General features: G+C 24.1%; 2 protein-coding genes across 19 annotated transcripts in view; one reads left to right on the top strand and one right to left on the bottom strand.

Moving 5' to 3' along the window:
* Positions 1 to 9,089, bottom strand: part of LOC102674341 (toll-like receptor 7) — a 50,944-nt gene extending 41,855 nt beyond the window's left edge. The window contains exons 1-5 of one of the 8 annotated variants that reach the window (XR_004150284.1): positions 5,701 to 5,934; positions 5,364 to 5,458; positions 3,839 to 4,031; positions 3,555 to 3,609; positions 1,180 to 2,368 (exon numbers count right to left, since the gene is read on the bottom strand). The gene's annotated coding sequence lies outside the window, so the exon portion shown is untranslated. Of the gene's footprint in view, positions 1 to 996; positions 2,369 to 3,554; positions 3,610 to 3,838; positions 4,032 to 5,363; positions 5,459 to 5,577; positions 5,593 to 5,700; positions 5,935 to 8,819 lie in introns of those variants that run through there. The other 7 variants (XR_004150288.1, XR_004150285.1, XR_004150289.1 and 4 more) reach the window with 7 other exon arrangements.
* On the top strand, positions 1,011 to 16,070 carry LOC102672297 (calpain-B). 11 transcript variants are annotated; one of them, XM_006614401.2, is made up of 16 exons: positions 1,011 to 1,403; positions 1,698 to 1,830; positions 9,558 to 9,734; positions 9,986 to 10,173; positions 10,269 to 10,572; positions 10,645 to 10,826; positions 11,116 to 11,366; positions 11,477 to 11,634; positions 11,753 to 11,970; positions 12,050 to 12,092; positions 12,495 to 12,539; positions 12,675 to 12,804; positions 13,657 to 13,791; positions 14,951 to 15,078; positions 15,575 to 15,770; positions 15,845 to 16,063. In XM_006614401.2, exons 1-16 carry the CDS (start codon positions 1,324 to 1,326, stop codon positions 15,928 to 15,930), a joined length of 2,454 nt encoding a protein of 817 aa, XP_006614464.1. In that variant the 5' UTR covers positions 1,011 to 1,323; the 3' UTR covers positions 15,931 to 16,063. The 11 variants fall into 11 exon arrangements, with proteins under 11 accessions (XP_006614464.1, XP_006614468.1, XP_006614471.1 ...); XM_006614405.2 differs by lacking the exons at positions 1,011 to 1,403; positions 1,698 to 1,830 and adding exons at positions 3,977 to 4,253; positions 6,051 to 6,188 and having other exon boundaries at positions 15,845 to 15,957; XM_006614408.2 differs by lacking the exons at positions 1,011 to 1,403; positions 1,698 to 1,830 and adding an exon at positions 4,170 to 4,253.
* Positions 16,071 to 16,677: the final 607 nt, after the last annotated feature.

Here is a 16,677-nt window from a genome sequence, read left to right on the forward strand (position 1 = left end):
ATTTTTCTTACAACGACGACGTACTTTACGTACGCGCAGCGTATGAAAGTCAACCACCATATATCTGTACGTGAAACGTAATAAAGACATGTTTGTGGAAAACAATGTATTATTATTCGTGATTCATTATTCTCGATAGACTGAAAAATAGTATTCAATATGTATCAATCAACGTCAATACCAGTTAATTATCATTAACATGTTACATACCTATTATGTTCTTTCCTGGCTTTAGAAGTTAATCGTCGGATAGATAAATTATTAGTCATTTCTAGGGAAAAAAGACTTTTTCTCATTCATTTCGTTTAATTAATTAAAACTACTATCAACGGATAGATAATCACGTTTTATTTTTTCTCGTTAATTAAAATGGAAGAAATATATACACATATTTTATAATATTTTTTTAATTATTATTTAAAAGTTATTTTTTTATATTATTGTTTTAAATTAGCTATCATATTTATATTTATTTAGATATTATATTTTTATTTAAAACTTCATTTGATTGATTTAATAATGGATATATATTATTTTGATTTTAATTATAAATAATATAATGAAAAAGAAAAAACACAAATTTCAAATTCTTGATCTTCAAATTCATATCATTAAATCTATTTATATTTGAAATTTAGATGACTATGAATAGATTGTCTAAAATTTTATTTGTATTTTGTATTTCAAAATACAAAGAATCTACTATTAAAACTATTAGTTTGATTGAGTTATTAAATTATGTATTATTGGATCATCTATGGGAAACTTTGAAAGAAAAATCAAGCAGATATGGAAATCCACACTGGAAAAAACTGATAATTCATTTGTTTGAATGAAACGAGATTAAAATAAAATAAAATAACGAATTAAAATTTTTAGTATTATGAATTTTCTATGACTAATCTCTCAAACATATCATAGCATCATAACAAAATTGATAAGATATATTGTATTATATTTTCTATATCGAAAAAGTAAATTTCATCATCAGAGCTCAATGTTCAATGCAGTTTTTGAAACTTTTCTATCGAAAAGTAAAAATAACATTGTCATTTCGTTTATATTACAATCTACTGTCGGTAGCTGCTCCACCAGTTTCGTGTAGACGTACAAGCATCTGAAAATATATGTATATACATAACCGAAGAAAACTACAAACGACCAGACAAACGGATAGAAGCACAGGCATCGATGGTACGAAGAAGAAGGGGTACACTACGACAATTCGAGTGTAGTTTTCGGTGAACAGTGCGCGTTTGTGCCACCCTTTCGAGAATCTCGCGACTTACGGTTATATTTACTGTTATAGTCATTATTAAAGAGATGTCGAATTACTCGTACTATTATGTGAAAGTTATCGACGACGGTATCAATAAGGCAAAAACTTATAAATTTTTGAAAGGGTAAGCTATTATGTTTTTGATCAGATGATTTTTCGATTTTGTATCATAACTATGACCCAGTTTTATTCTTTCACGATCATTCATTTCAATCTGTTCAATCAATTGTCAAATAATAATAAATATCATCTTCACGTTCAAGACTGTCCGTGTAATTGAAGAATGTAAAACGTTGTCACGTTATTAGAAAATTGTTAATAAAGAACAAGACATTAGAGTGGAATACACGTGTTTTTCTACCAATGCACGTGACCAACATAGCCGCTAATTTCTCCAGAAAAGATGATTTATTCGTAGGAATCCTACCCTGTTTAAGCCGCCGGAGGACACATGGTCCACATATGGTCGCTACAATCTTCTGTCACGTTTGCTTCGAGGAGGACTCTCCGGTTCAGGTGATATCTATCATCCAGCGAACGCTATTTTCAAGGTCCGTGCTCGGTTAATCGCATATTTTTTAATGATTGTCATTAAATCAAATAACTTCTTTGACCATAATTCACTCAAACGAGCGGTCTATCCGCAAAACGAGAAAAACCTTTTTGGCGATTCACCAACGAATTTTTCTTCTATTCTTTTTCCTTTTTTCCTTGACTCCTTAATAATCTTTTACAGCTCATTTACTCGAAGACATTCCATGGAGTGAATAACACCGCGAACGAAATGAACTCGGCAAAGGCCAGAATGAAGTAGGCCTGACTATGCCCGAATAATGTCAGTAGGGGGGAAATTTTCTTCTTTTTTATTCCCAAGCACCGTTTGGAACGCCGCCAAATTTAACTTTAACATAAAACGAACCCCCTCTAGTATACGAGGTACCGGCCATAACGTAGAACGAATTCATATTTTTAGTCCCGTTACTGCCAAGGTTGTTACCCAGTTTTCTTGTCGTTGCCACATTTCAAAAGTATCTTTCAATATAAAGTCTTCTAATCTTTTGTTTAATGGCAATAATAATGATTTTCTGGCTGCAAAATATTATGTCTGATTAATTTATTTGTAGATGCATATAATATATGTGTCGTGCAATTGTAAGCATGATTGCTTTCGTGTACGATCTGATAATATCTAATGATATTATGAAATTTAAATATGATACTAATATTTATTTTAATGAAATATTTCATTAGATCTGGTTTAATTAATCGATGAAATACAATTAAATAATTTTTTTTTACGTCAAAAGGAATCATGTAATATTAATCATACTAATCGATTTTTTAAACTTGATATTTTGTTACATCTTGTTTAATTAATCGACGAAAAAAACTTAATTTTTAATCATTAGAAGGAATTTTATGAAACAAAATAATAAAAATAGATAAGATCGTCTGAATCTTCAAAATTAATATTTGAAAATGCATATCGGTAATGATTGCAAAATCAATTATTCTCTTCTGGCATATATATATAAAACTTCTGAAAGTGTATTTTAGTGTAAATTACTTTATGTAAAATAAACAATAAATTATGCTTGAAAACAATGTTAAAAAAAAATATGATATATAGATTCATTCTATAATCTTAATACATATAATACAATTTTAAAACTATAAATATAGATATCTATCTATTTAAGATTTAAAAAAATATCAATCAAAATTTATCAATAGCAATTGTTGCTATTGCTATCGTTAGATTATTAATCATTTATTTATCAAAAAAAACTGTATCATTATTTCACAGTATTTCAATTCTATTTATCAAAATCATATTTTATTTATTATTTCTTTCTTTTTTTATTCTTAAATAAAATTTTGATTAAAATTTTCAATCCTGGTTTATGCATAGCATTTATTTTTTTCATTCGATTCATGACTTTGAAACGTAAACTAAATATAAAATAATGATATAATGATTAATTGAATATTGAATATTTGAATATTATTGAATTAATATATTCTGATTGTTATAACAAAAAACGTTGTTACATTTAAATAGAAAATTGACTTAGTATAGAAAATGATACACGCAGTATTCAAAATATTATACAAATTCTTTTATAATTATAAATCAAAAATTTAATATTAATTAGAAAAAGAATAAAAAAAGTATAAAAAATTCTTTTAGATCAACATTTATCAAAAAAATATATATCTAATAACAAAAAAATTAAATATATTAAAAAATATTTAAAAAATGAAATATAATTACCATTATTTATTTATCCTATATCATTTGACTTTTATCGGATTTATTTGACTTCTTTCTAAAATTTAAATTTTATTAATATTCTAAAAATTTAAATTTTTCATAACCAAATATGTGAATAAAAAAAAAGAAATAAAAAAAATAATAAAATCCAAAAAATTTATTCAAATATAAATGTTTATATTTTTAAAGTTATTTGGTTACGAAAAATCTTAATAATGATGACAATTCTTTTTAATGAAAAGAAATGAAAAAAAAAAGGAAAATAATAAAATTCCATTCGATACCATTCTTGCATATAAATGCATGTTTTAATATACAACATCCTTAGCATTTCGACGTATCATGACGCCGACGCTGTCGTTTACTAGGCGAGGGAGGAGGTTGTTTTCGATTCAGACATCTATCTTTCGAGAAATTTAGTCAGTATATCGCGAGCACTTCTGCATCGAGGACGGTTATCGTGTATGACTTTCTCATCTACGAACAAAAATTTAACATAAGTCTAAGATAAGTTCAAGGAAACTACTGAGTATATCAAAAGATTTATATCATGCTGTAATATAAACAATAAATAGATTAACAAATGATACATATACTTTTATACATAGAATTTGAACGAAGAATCAATTTTGCATTAATTTCCTGATAGAAAGATTATCATTAAATTGAATTTTATTGATCGACTTGAGAATAGAGAGGGTAAGAAATCTTTTATACATAACTTTCACTTTATACGGCACATCTTCTAATCAATCATTCTCGTTGTCAATTTTATTTCGTTGAATCTTTCTTTTTTTTCTTTTTTCTTTATTAAATATATTAACATAATTACATATTATATTATGAAAATCGATTGAAAATTATCAATTTTGATTAATAAAAAATAATTCAATGTTAATAATGTAAAAAAAATGTGATATTTATTTCTTGCAGTTACAATTATACTGCTTTTAACGATATTTCTATCATAGTTCTAGGTAATCATTCGATAATTGTTATTGCTTTAGGTAATTAAATGATTGTTTCATAATTCAATAATATGAATTGAACTGAAAGACGAAAGAAATATGTGGTGCATGTTAAAGTATAAAAATTTTCGATTATTGCCTGGTTGTTTTAAGTTATATTATAATTAAAAAAAATGACAATAAATGTAAAAATAATTTGGAATTTTATGTATCTTTATTTTCGGTATAATCGCTAATTATTGGTATGCATAATCGGGACTATATATAATTAATGTCAAGGATATGATGGATTAAATTTAGGGATCAATAGAAAATAGAGTGACACATCATCGAAGTCTACTTTCACATGATCTCCTTTAATGGCGCGATACTTTTTTATAATACGAAAAATATGATAAAATTCATATCCATTTCAAAAATAGATAAATTCAGTAATTTACTAAGAAGCTAATAAATATTATATTTCTATATTTTAAATTCACATATATTATTAAATATTATTAGCATTAATTAAGTTACAATAATAAAATATTTAATAAATAAGAAAATTATAGACACAACTAAAATAATTTGTTAGAAATTAATATTATTTTATTATATTATATTAAATTTTTTTTCTTTATTATAAATATCATTTTTAATATCACAAATATTTAAAATAAATATTTAAAATAATAAATATAATATAATTATTTTGATTTAAATAAAAAATGCAGATATGAAATTTCTCATATTCATCGATTAAAAAAATTATATCCGACATTTTTAAAACTTTGGTTATATATAATTTTTAACTGATTTACATTTCATCACTAGTATATAAATTTATTTTTACATTTACCTTTGATAAGAGCTTCTTCTAAGAAAATCCGACAATAATATTCCAAACAATAAAATGAAATTATGTTCTTTTGTAGTAACATAATTATTTCAGAACTGGAAAAAAGATGCAACCAAAGCGTTACGAAACTATAATAAAAAAGTATATAACAGATCAAATAAGTTATATATAAATAAGTTGTATAGTAATATATATGTAATATATATGTAATCACAAAACAAAAACATTTATATATGTATATATCCGCAATTAAATCGTTAGTCATTCGTTCTCCGCGTTTATATCACATAAGTTAACAAAACGTTAAAACAATTTACTGCAATTTAGTAATACTTACAATAGATTTGAATGGTATGACGTATATCAAGGTTGATCCAAAAAATATTTTTCCTAACAAGTGCTCAGAAAACCATCGAATCATGTTAAAAACTATGTATGTCTTGAAGTTTCATGCAGTAAGTTAGATGTCAGTGCGATCGAAACATGGAGCCATTTATGCACATTAACAAGTTGTTATCAAATCATTCACAATAGCGTTACTCTTAATTGATAAATTGATAGTGATAGTATTCTAATTTGCATTTAAATGCATAATTTTTTAAGTGCATTTTATTAAAAAGAAAATTCTAGAATTCTTAAATAGTTTGTTAAGTGATACATTTTTATTAATTTTATATTTATATATAGTTTGGGATTTTAACAACAAAGGATATTTTATATAAACCAATAAATCATAGCTAAAGCAAAATGAATCACTTTTCATATGGATGGAAACAAGAAATAAGCGAACCAGAATTTATAAAACAAGAAGCATCGAAGGCGGAAGTGAGTATTAATATCAGATTATAATTTTATCAATGTTAATTGTAAAACAATTTTGTATTTTATAATAAAGGCAAATATCTATTGCATCATTATGCAATAAAATTAATTGAAGCCTTTATTGCGTTTCTAAAATTCAAAAGATCGCGCTTTCATAGATTAATTCCTATCATATTTCATAGATGGTGCTATTTTATTAAGCCGCGTACACATCAAAATAATAGAAATAAATGAAACCAAATAAAATCAAATATAAATAAGTTAGATATAATAACTCTTTATACCGGTAGTTTGCATATAACATTTTGACATCTTATAACAGTAAGGTTATGCTAAGAAATAAAATGTTTATATATTTTACATGATTTGTTTCAGTAGTAATAGTTTAATATATAATAGTTGACAGTGTTGTGATATTATAAAAAAAATTATACTTGTGAAAAGTTCTGTGCATTATATGGTGTATAACCGTGTCGTGTGACGAAACATAGGTGAGGGTAAGAAAAGAATGAGCTCAGTTCTCGTCTCCAGACCTATCAACATAACGGTTCTATATCCGTACTGTGAAATCTCGTGAAATAGCAGCATTAATATTCCGTTAATTTTCGTTTATCGTAATCTAAATCATTTAGTTTTACATAGAGCACATGATATGAGCTAATCATGGACTAAGAAAATTTTTAACATTAATTGAAAACATTTAAATAGTGAAAAATAGATATTTAGTGATTAGTGGTGATCGTGTTAGATTAGTCAGGATTCAGGGCGTAACCATTGTGAAAAATGAGTTATTACGACAATAGGAATGGAACTGTGCTTAACGATGTGTTCGTTAAGACAGCGGTTGAGGTCAAACGATTTCTTCCATCACTTTTCAACATCAAAGTGGTAGGCGTTTTTGAAGCGTTTTGATAAACTTTTTAGTTCGATATATTCTAACGCGATTAGAATTGATTATTAATAAAGTCTTTTACTTATTTAAAAATTTGTTATAAAACGTTTTCAATATTTTTATCTGTAAGATAACTATTTCAAAAGTTTATTGCGTCTCGTCTTGTAAATTCTTTATCTCTTTTTTGAGATAACAATTACATATTTATACGTTTGCTTATTAATAATACTTAGAAGTGATGAAATTTTATTTGCTTATTAGATTTTATATAATATAATTTAGAGAAAAACAATCACGAATATTTTATTTTATTTTAATTAAATATACATTTATACCATTTATATTTTTGAAAAGTAACGGACAAATTTTTAGGATTTACAATTTAAATTAAATTACTCTGTTTATCGTGGTATTTAAACAAAGGCAAGGCAATTTGCCTGTACATAAGTTTTTTGTGTTATTATTATTATATAATATTCTTTATACGCATACGCATGATATTAAAGTAATTTAAAACCGGATATTGAATTAAATTTAATTGAGATAGTATTTCAATATGCGCATGATCTTCAATTTTTAAATTTATAAACGACTTTTTTTTCATTGAGAATATATATAATATAATAATTTATTTTTATCAAATTAGTTGAAGTTTTTCAATTTAATTTACATTAATATGAATTAAATAAAAATTTTCTAAAAATTTTAAAATGAAAAAAATTTTACTTTAAAAAATATAATAATCGAAATATTTAAAAAAATTTATCAATTAATAAATAATTAAAAATATTTGAAACATTATATTTTATTATATTGTATATATCATAATAAATTCATTTGTATTAAACAATAGAAGTATATATATATATATATATATATATGACAATTTATGAGATATAAATGTTGAACAATTGTTTATTTTTCATTAATTTAATATTTTTAATGTTGATTCGACTATTAGAACTACAAATGAAAATGATTATTTTCAAAGGTAATGACGTTGATTGTGATAATTTAATCAATACATACGCATTTTTTATCTAACGATATGCTTCCAGAGAATATGATTAAAATAAAATATTTTCATCATGCGTTATACACCTTACTATTCATTTATTGTACATACAATAAAACAAGTGTTAAGATAAAAAAAAGTTTCTTATTGATAAAATTTATCTATGATTTTTAAAGGAATTTTTTTAATATAATTTATTTTAATTAATATTAGCTATAATTTTTATAAAAAATTACTTTTATTAAAATGTAATTTTTAAAGAAATAACAAGTCTATATTCTGAAATAATAATAGTTAATAGGATTAAAATATTTAATTCTAACATTCAGTTTTTTTTTTAATATCTTTTTTTAATATTACACTATATATGATTCATCGTAGAGATAGATTAAAATCTATTAGTAAGTCATCATTACTGACATTAACTTTCATGCGTGATTTCATGGTTAATATTTCATACCTAATAAAAATTAATTATAACTCAAATATTTGAAATTAATAAATTTTTCAAAATTTTTTTTATGTAATATAAATATGTTATCAAAAAGATTCTAAAAAATGTCAATGTATAATTTAATGATCCGAAAAAATAATTTATTATTTTAGGATTAAATATTTTTTTTTCAATAGAACGATTATAGTCCATTTATTTCTGAATTTTAGTTTTATAATTGTAATATATTATGTTATTGAAAATCAAAGAATAAAAACACATTATATTACTTACCTAGTAGATCATCTCATCTAGTACATGTAGACTTGATAGTACGCACTATGTGACTAATATTTGAAATAGAATTTTATCTCTGCATATCTCTTTATGTCGTATCGGCAATATTTTGTAATCTAAATTAAATGTGGTTAGGCTTTTCATCCGTTCGTATTATGATAACGCATATATTATAAATTTAATGACAGATTTGCAATAACAGTATATTTTCATCCATAATCGAAAGCTTTAATTTCCTTGTTACAATAAAATTGTTTAAATGATCAACAAAATAATTATAATTTTTCTTTTTTTTTTCTTTGAATAATGATAATTTTAATATAACTTTGCCTATGTCGAATATATCAAAATGGAACGAAAACAGAAATATACAAGTTACAGATATTTGAATTATGAGCAACAAAGTGTAGCTGAATTGAAATTATCACCGAGATTAGAATTTAACAAAAAAATTAATATCGAGAAAGAAAATTCAATTCCTATTTCTGATACTATTCATTCTGATAAATTTCATTTACATAAAGAGGAAGGAAAAAGTACAAATTCTGAGCCAAAATCGACAAAAGCAAAGAAAACGTACAAAAATAGACCTCTAAAAACATTTAAAAATTTTATTGGGAAATCCTGTTACAACGTAGGCTATCTTGGAACTGTTATTTAAAATTATCTACAAGAAGAAACAAAAGTTATAATTCGCATAAAAAAATGTGCCAAAAAATATTGTTTTTGTTTTAGTTAGGAGAAAAAGGATCTGGCTTCAGGCCACGAGCAGTGGTTCAAGATTTTCAGAAGCTCAGGGAAGAATGTTTGTCAACGGGAACATTATTCGAGGATCCCGAATTTCCAGCGGACGATTCATCGTTATATTTTTCAAAAAGGCCCGACAGATACATAGAATGGAAACGACCTATGGTAAGAAATTTCATATATACATACAATATTTATATGTAAAATTCAAATAAAATTTCAAGAGAGAAAGAAAGAAGAAAGAAAGAAAAAGGAAGACAAAAGAAAAGAGAGAAATTATTTTATAATTCATTACTGAATTAAATAAAGTATTATTATTAAGTAATTGGATAAAATTGAAAAATTATTCCTTATAGATTAATTTCCTTATAGATTTGAACAAGATTTTTAAATTACTTTATACTTTGTTATAACAGGAAATCGCGGACAATCCTCAACTGTTCGTTGAAGGTTTTTCCCGATTCGATGTTCAGCAGGGCGAATTAGGAGATTGTTGGCTACTGGCAGCGGTTGCAAATCTCACTATGGATGCCAATTTATTTTTTCAAGTAGTTCCAGAAGATCAGAGTTTTGAGGAAAATTATGCTGGTATCTTTCATTTCAGGTATTTCTACGATTAGTTGAATCATTTCAAAACGTATATATTATACTTCGTAAAAAATGTTTATTCGTATAAATTTTTATGTTTGTTAAAAATAGATTTTGGCAGTACGGTAGATGGGTAGACGTGGTTATCGACGATAGATTGCCAACTTATCGTGGTGAATTGGTATATCTACATTCAGCTGAAAGCAACGAATTCTGGAGTGCTTTATTAGAGAAAGCATATGCAAAACTTCATGGCTCGTACGAAGCATTGAAAGGTGGAACTACTTGTGAAGCCATGGAGGACTTTACGGGTGGTGTAACGGAAATGTATCAGATGGATGAAACACCTCCAAATCTATTCAATATTCTCTTAAAAGCTTACGAAAGAAACTCGCTGATGGGCTGTTCGATAGAGGTATAATTTGATGGACGTTTTCTTAAATTCAGTGATCGTCGAATGCATAAATAAAATAAGTTACTATTTTAGCCTGATCCAAATATATTGGAAGCTGAAACACCTCAAGGTCTGATCAGAGGCCATGCTTACAGTATTACACGTGTTAAATATGTAGAAATTCAAACGCCTAACCAGTATGGAAAAATACCTCTACTTAGACTTAGAAATCCATGGGGTAATGAAGCAGAATGGAATGGTCCATGGAGTGATCAGTAAGTTAAATAGATTTATGGAGGCATTAAATTATAAATGTAGACTCCAAAAATATATAAAGAATTCTATTTTCTGAATTTTCAACTTTTGTTTTTTTTCTTATTTAAAAAAATTATGAATATTATTGAAACATGAATAAATATACATGCAAAATATTAATGAAACACGGATATGGATTATTCGTAGAAAAAATTTTACAATGAAATATTCTTATGAGCTAACTTATAGAAAGTCATATCTTGTTTCACATAATGATTTTGTTTAATAAAATAAATTTTTGCGTAATAGGTCTCCAGAATGGAGATTTATTCCTGATCATGAGAAAGAAGAATTAGGTTTGACATTCGATATGGACGGTGAATTTTGGATGTCATATCATGACTTTATCAAATATTTTACACAATTAGAAATATGTAACTTAAATCCAGACTCGTTGAGCGAGGACGATTTAAATGCTGGTAAAAAGAAATGGGAGATGAGTGTATTTGAAGGAGAATGGGTACGTGGTGTTACAGCAGGAGGTTGTAGGAACTTTTTAGGTAAACATTTCTTATTATTTAATTTTTTAATTTAATCCTTATTTAATCATTTTCTGTTTCTATTATTCTGTTATAAAATAACAATGAATATCACTTTTAATAAATTATAGAAACTTTTTGGCATAATCCACAATACCGAATTACATTGGAATATCCTGATGAAGATGATGATAAGTGTACAGTTATTGTTGCATTGATGCAAAAAAATAGGCGAGCACAAAGAAGAATGGGTGCAGAATGTTTGACAATTGGATTTGCGATATATCACGTAGGTGTTTATATTATAATTATAATATTATAATATTAACGAATATTTCATGCCTAATAAAAAATATTAATATCATTTTATTATGAAAAACAATATATTGATTATAATGATTATATAGTTGGAATATCCTGAACGATTACCTAAACCATTAGACATTAATTTCTTCAAATATAATGCATCAGTTGCAAGATCACCAGCATTTATAAATTTACGAGAAGTAACGTGCCGTTTCAAATTACCACCTGGTGTATATTGTATAGTTCCAAGTACATTCGATCCTAACGAAGAAGGTGAATTTTTGCTAAGAATCTTCTCTGAAAATAAAAATAATATGCAGTAAGTATATTTTTTTTTATAACAAGAACTTTATTACAATAAAAATTTAAAATTTATATTAAAATTATATTTTTTTTAGAGAAAACGATGATGAGGTTGGTGTTGGAGAAGTTGATGATAGGGTAAGATATTTATATTTATAATTAAATATATTATATATAAGTATTAAAAATATCAATATAAAAATTTACGTTTTAATATTTGTTTTTTCAAAAACAATTATTGTTAATAAATAAATGTGCATAGATCGCACAATAATAAATTTTGCACCATCTATAGTATTAACACATAATAATATGCAAAATAGTTCTATTTATTTGTGCATATATATATTGATAATATTTATTTAATATGCTAAGCTTTAATAGTGCTTTTAAAAATATTCTTTATTGTGAAAATATATAATATATGTATATCATATCCAATTGCATAATCGAGTTAATCAAAAAAAATTTAATTAATAATCGTGAATTATAATTAATAATTATAACAATGTTTGCATGTTGATATTGCTTGGCGAATAGATCATTAATCCTAAAAATGCTGATGAACACGCTGATGGAGATAAGGTAAATATTTGCACGCTAATCATTCAAGTGTTTCAAATATTTTATAATAATTATTATTAAAACTTAATTGTTTAATAATAAAATTTATCATCTCATATTATTCATTTCCCAAATTTCAATATTCCTATCTTTTAGGTTCGAGATGAACCAGAGCCAGATCGAAATGCAGAAAAAGTTCGAGAATTCTTTAAAAAGCTTGCCGGTGACGATATGGAAGTAGATTGGATGGAATTGAAGGAAATTTTAGATTTTGCGATGCGAAAAGGTATGATTACTTACATTTTAATTTATATTAATTTTTAATATTACAAATGAAGAATAATATTATAAGTGAAATTTATGAAAAAAATATATCATATTTAAGAAAATGTAATATTTATGATTTTAGAAATAAGTTATGGTATATAATTTTACAATTCTTTTATTTTTTTGTTTTGGCTATTCGCTTATTATTAAGAAAAGGTTTTGTAATATTCGTAAAGCTTTTATAATAATGCTTTTTTGTTATTAATCATTCGTTCAAAATATTTTATAAAGTGACACGCAAATAGCACTATGCATTCTGGTTTTAGTAGTTTGTTAATGCACTGTTTCGATTAATTCATTTTCATCGTGAATCAATTATTGTGTGAATGCTAATGTAACGCAAACTTCACTTTCGTTCATTCTTGTGCATGTTTCGTTTCTTTCTGTATACATAATTACTTCATACATACTTCATACATAAATACATTTGGGTATCTTTTAAGAGACAGAAATACATAAAGTCTATATAATTAATTTACATTTTGTTTAAATTTGTTTATTACAATATGTATATAACATAATGGCGATTAATAAATGACTATTTAATTAAGATTTTTTAATTCACTCTTAAATTAATAATTGAAAATTTTTAAATTTTAATTAATTTAGAAACGATAGAAATTAATCAAATTTTTCGACAAAGCTTTTTTTGTAATGATATTAAGTATGTTATAATTAATATAAAATAAAGAATTCTAGAAAAAAAGATTTATATTAATATAATATTATTAAAATTTTAACATATATCGATTTGACCCGAATGTACATATGTAAAATTTAATGTTAACATGTAGCTGTATGTTACGGGTAGAACTACCACAGTCGGCTCGTCATAGTGAAGTTCATGCCCCTGAATCTGTACAAGGAAATGGTTCGTTTATCGACACTCTCATCTCACTGCTGTGCGGCATTCTTTGTAATAATGAACAGTACAATAAGACTGTAGGTAAGACATCATCCAGTATATGTATATACTTTACCCTACAGATCATTATTCCTTATATATGTAAAATAATTTTAAAAATTATTTTAGAATGTCCTTCACAGAAAAAGAATTGCTCGATTACTAAAATATTTTGTTGAAAACATTAAGAATTTTTGAATATAGATCATAATTTTTTTTATTTTTCTTTTGATAATATTATAGTAAGTATATATTTATTTTTAAATTTTTACCAATTTATTTTATAATTATAATTTTTATAACTTGTATTTAGAAATTAATTATTAATAAAATTTTAATAATTTTAATGATAACGACTTGGATCCTGTACATCTCAAATTTCTTTTTAAAATATTCATGTGCCATCATAAATTTCTATTATTTTGATTAATAATTAATAAAAATATTAAATCATAAAATTGTAAATGAACAATTGATTTTTATCTTTTAATGAAAATGATATTTTTTAAAGTTACAAACTTAAACATAAATCGACCAATTCTTTTTCTATACATAATTTTAGGAAGCGAGATTTGTTCTTAAATTTTATATTGTGTTATGTTATGTTATTTAAAATTTTATGTTATGTTATCTAAAATTTTTTTAAATAAAACTAAAAATTATTAAATATATGAGACTAAGCGAATCATTTTCGAAATGAAATGAAATTTAAAAATCAAGAATCAATAAATTGAACAGATTAAATAGAAAAATTATTACTTATCTTAACAAAATCTGCTTACAATTTGTAGTAAAATATTTAATAATCAATAACAAAACATAAATGCAAAAGCAATTCAAAAGCTTGAGGAACAGATAATTAAGTTTGTGCATGTGTCTTTGTCACGAAAAAGATATTTAACGAGCTTGGAAATAATTTATTAAACTTTTATTTCAGAATGTAAAAATGTAGCTTTATTATAATGCTACTAATTACAATCTATTGTTATCTATTTATATTGTATTTATATCTGTAATGTTGTCGTCGTTAATTTTATAGCGATAACTCCTTATTATCTTTCTGCTTTATATACTTTATATTTCACAATTTTATATTAATGAAAATATACAATGTAAAAAAAATAATATGAATTTAATGTGATAGTATCATATAATATCATATAAATGAATATCACAAGCGAAAGTATTTTTTCTATTTCAGAAACAAATAATAAAGGATTCAGTAAGGATGTATGTCGTAGCATGGTAGCTATGCTAGATGTAGATCATTCTGGAAAACTCGGATTTGAAGAATTTAGACAATTATGGACCGATATAAAGAAATGGAGGGTACGTTAATTTTCTACAAAAATAAATCGTAAAAAAATGAAATTTTTGATTAAGAGACATTGAAGATCTTATTTACCAGAAAATCAAAATTGTTGGAAATTTTACAAAATTTTCTTTAAATAATAATATTAATAATTTGAATATGAAGTGTAACAATTATTATCTATAAGTAGAATAAGAATCTGTTGATGTTTAATTAAACAAATCTATATTTACTATTAAAATAAGTTATTTGAATAATTTTTTTTTTTTACTTTAAAAATTTATTATTAAATATGAATAATTAAATATTTTAGTTCAAATATTTTAAACTATAATATATAATTTATATTATTTTTACTTTTTAAAACATCAGAAAATTGAAAACTTAAACAAATAAATTAAAATACAATATTTCATTGCACTATCCAATTTTAACTTATAAAATATAACTATAAAATAAATAATTATAATTAAATTATAACATTAGAAACATTAAAAAATAATGAATTTCCAGGCTGTGTTTAAATTATATGACAGAGATGAAACGGGACATTTAAGCGCGTTTGAATTGAGACAAGCATTAAATAGCGCGGGTTATCGGCTCAATAATCACATTCTAAATATCTTAGTGCATCGTTACGGAACAAAAGATGGTATGATCACCTTCGATGATTACATAATGTGCGCAGTACGACTTAAAACAATGATAGGTAAATGAATAAACACTAATAGATAAAATATCTAGAATATAATATAGCATAATTATCATGTTTGTTGTTTTCAGATATTTTCAGAGAACGCGATCCAGATTTAACTAATACGGCAACATTCACAATGGAAGAATGGATAGAGAAGACATTATACTCATAATGTAATGCATTTCAAAATTATTGACAAGGAGAGACAAATACTTCCATATTTTAAGAAACTTTTCTACTCATTGATTTAATGTAAAATAAAAATGCAAGAAACATGTTAAATAGATTAAAAAAACATATATTTAGAAAAAATGTTTTATGTAAATTTTACGTGTGAATACGTAAAATTCTTATAAATTCTATTATCAAAATTTCATTTAAAAAATACATAAAAAGGAAAGTATTATATTTAAAATTTTGCTATCTATAATATTTATCCATTATATATATTTTTTTGGTATATATATTTGTAGACAGAACCTGATATTTTGTGCCTTAATATATTTTTATATATTTAAATTTGAATTTTTTTAAAATAATTTATTAGGACAGATGTAGAGTAAATTTAATCTATATTTTATATAATGAACTCTACATTAATTATTTTAATATTTCTTAAATTTATTATCATATTCCTCATTGTTACATTTGCAATGATTCAATGCAATGATATTCATTGATTGCATATAAGAAAATAAAATTGTAAAATTTGAAAATATATTTAAATTCTATTCTAAATAAAATTTAAGAATTTTTTTTTAGAATTATATTTTTATTTTCCCTATATAAATATTGTAAAATCTTTATTATCTAGTTTAATGAAATATATGTATATATATTATGAGATATATTATATTTATTATTTATATATATATACATATAAATAATAAACTTGTTAAATTTATACATATAGTATATT

This window comes from Apis dorsata, unplaced genomic scaffold (assembly GCF_000469605.1).
Source record: "Apis dorsata unplaced genomic scaffold, Apis dorsata 1.3 scaffold_176, whole genome shotgun sequence".
Classification (NCBI taxonomy): Eukaryota; Metazoa; Arthropoda; class Insecta; order Hymenoptera; family Apidae; genus Apis; species Apis dorsata.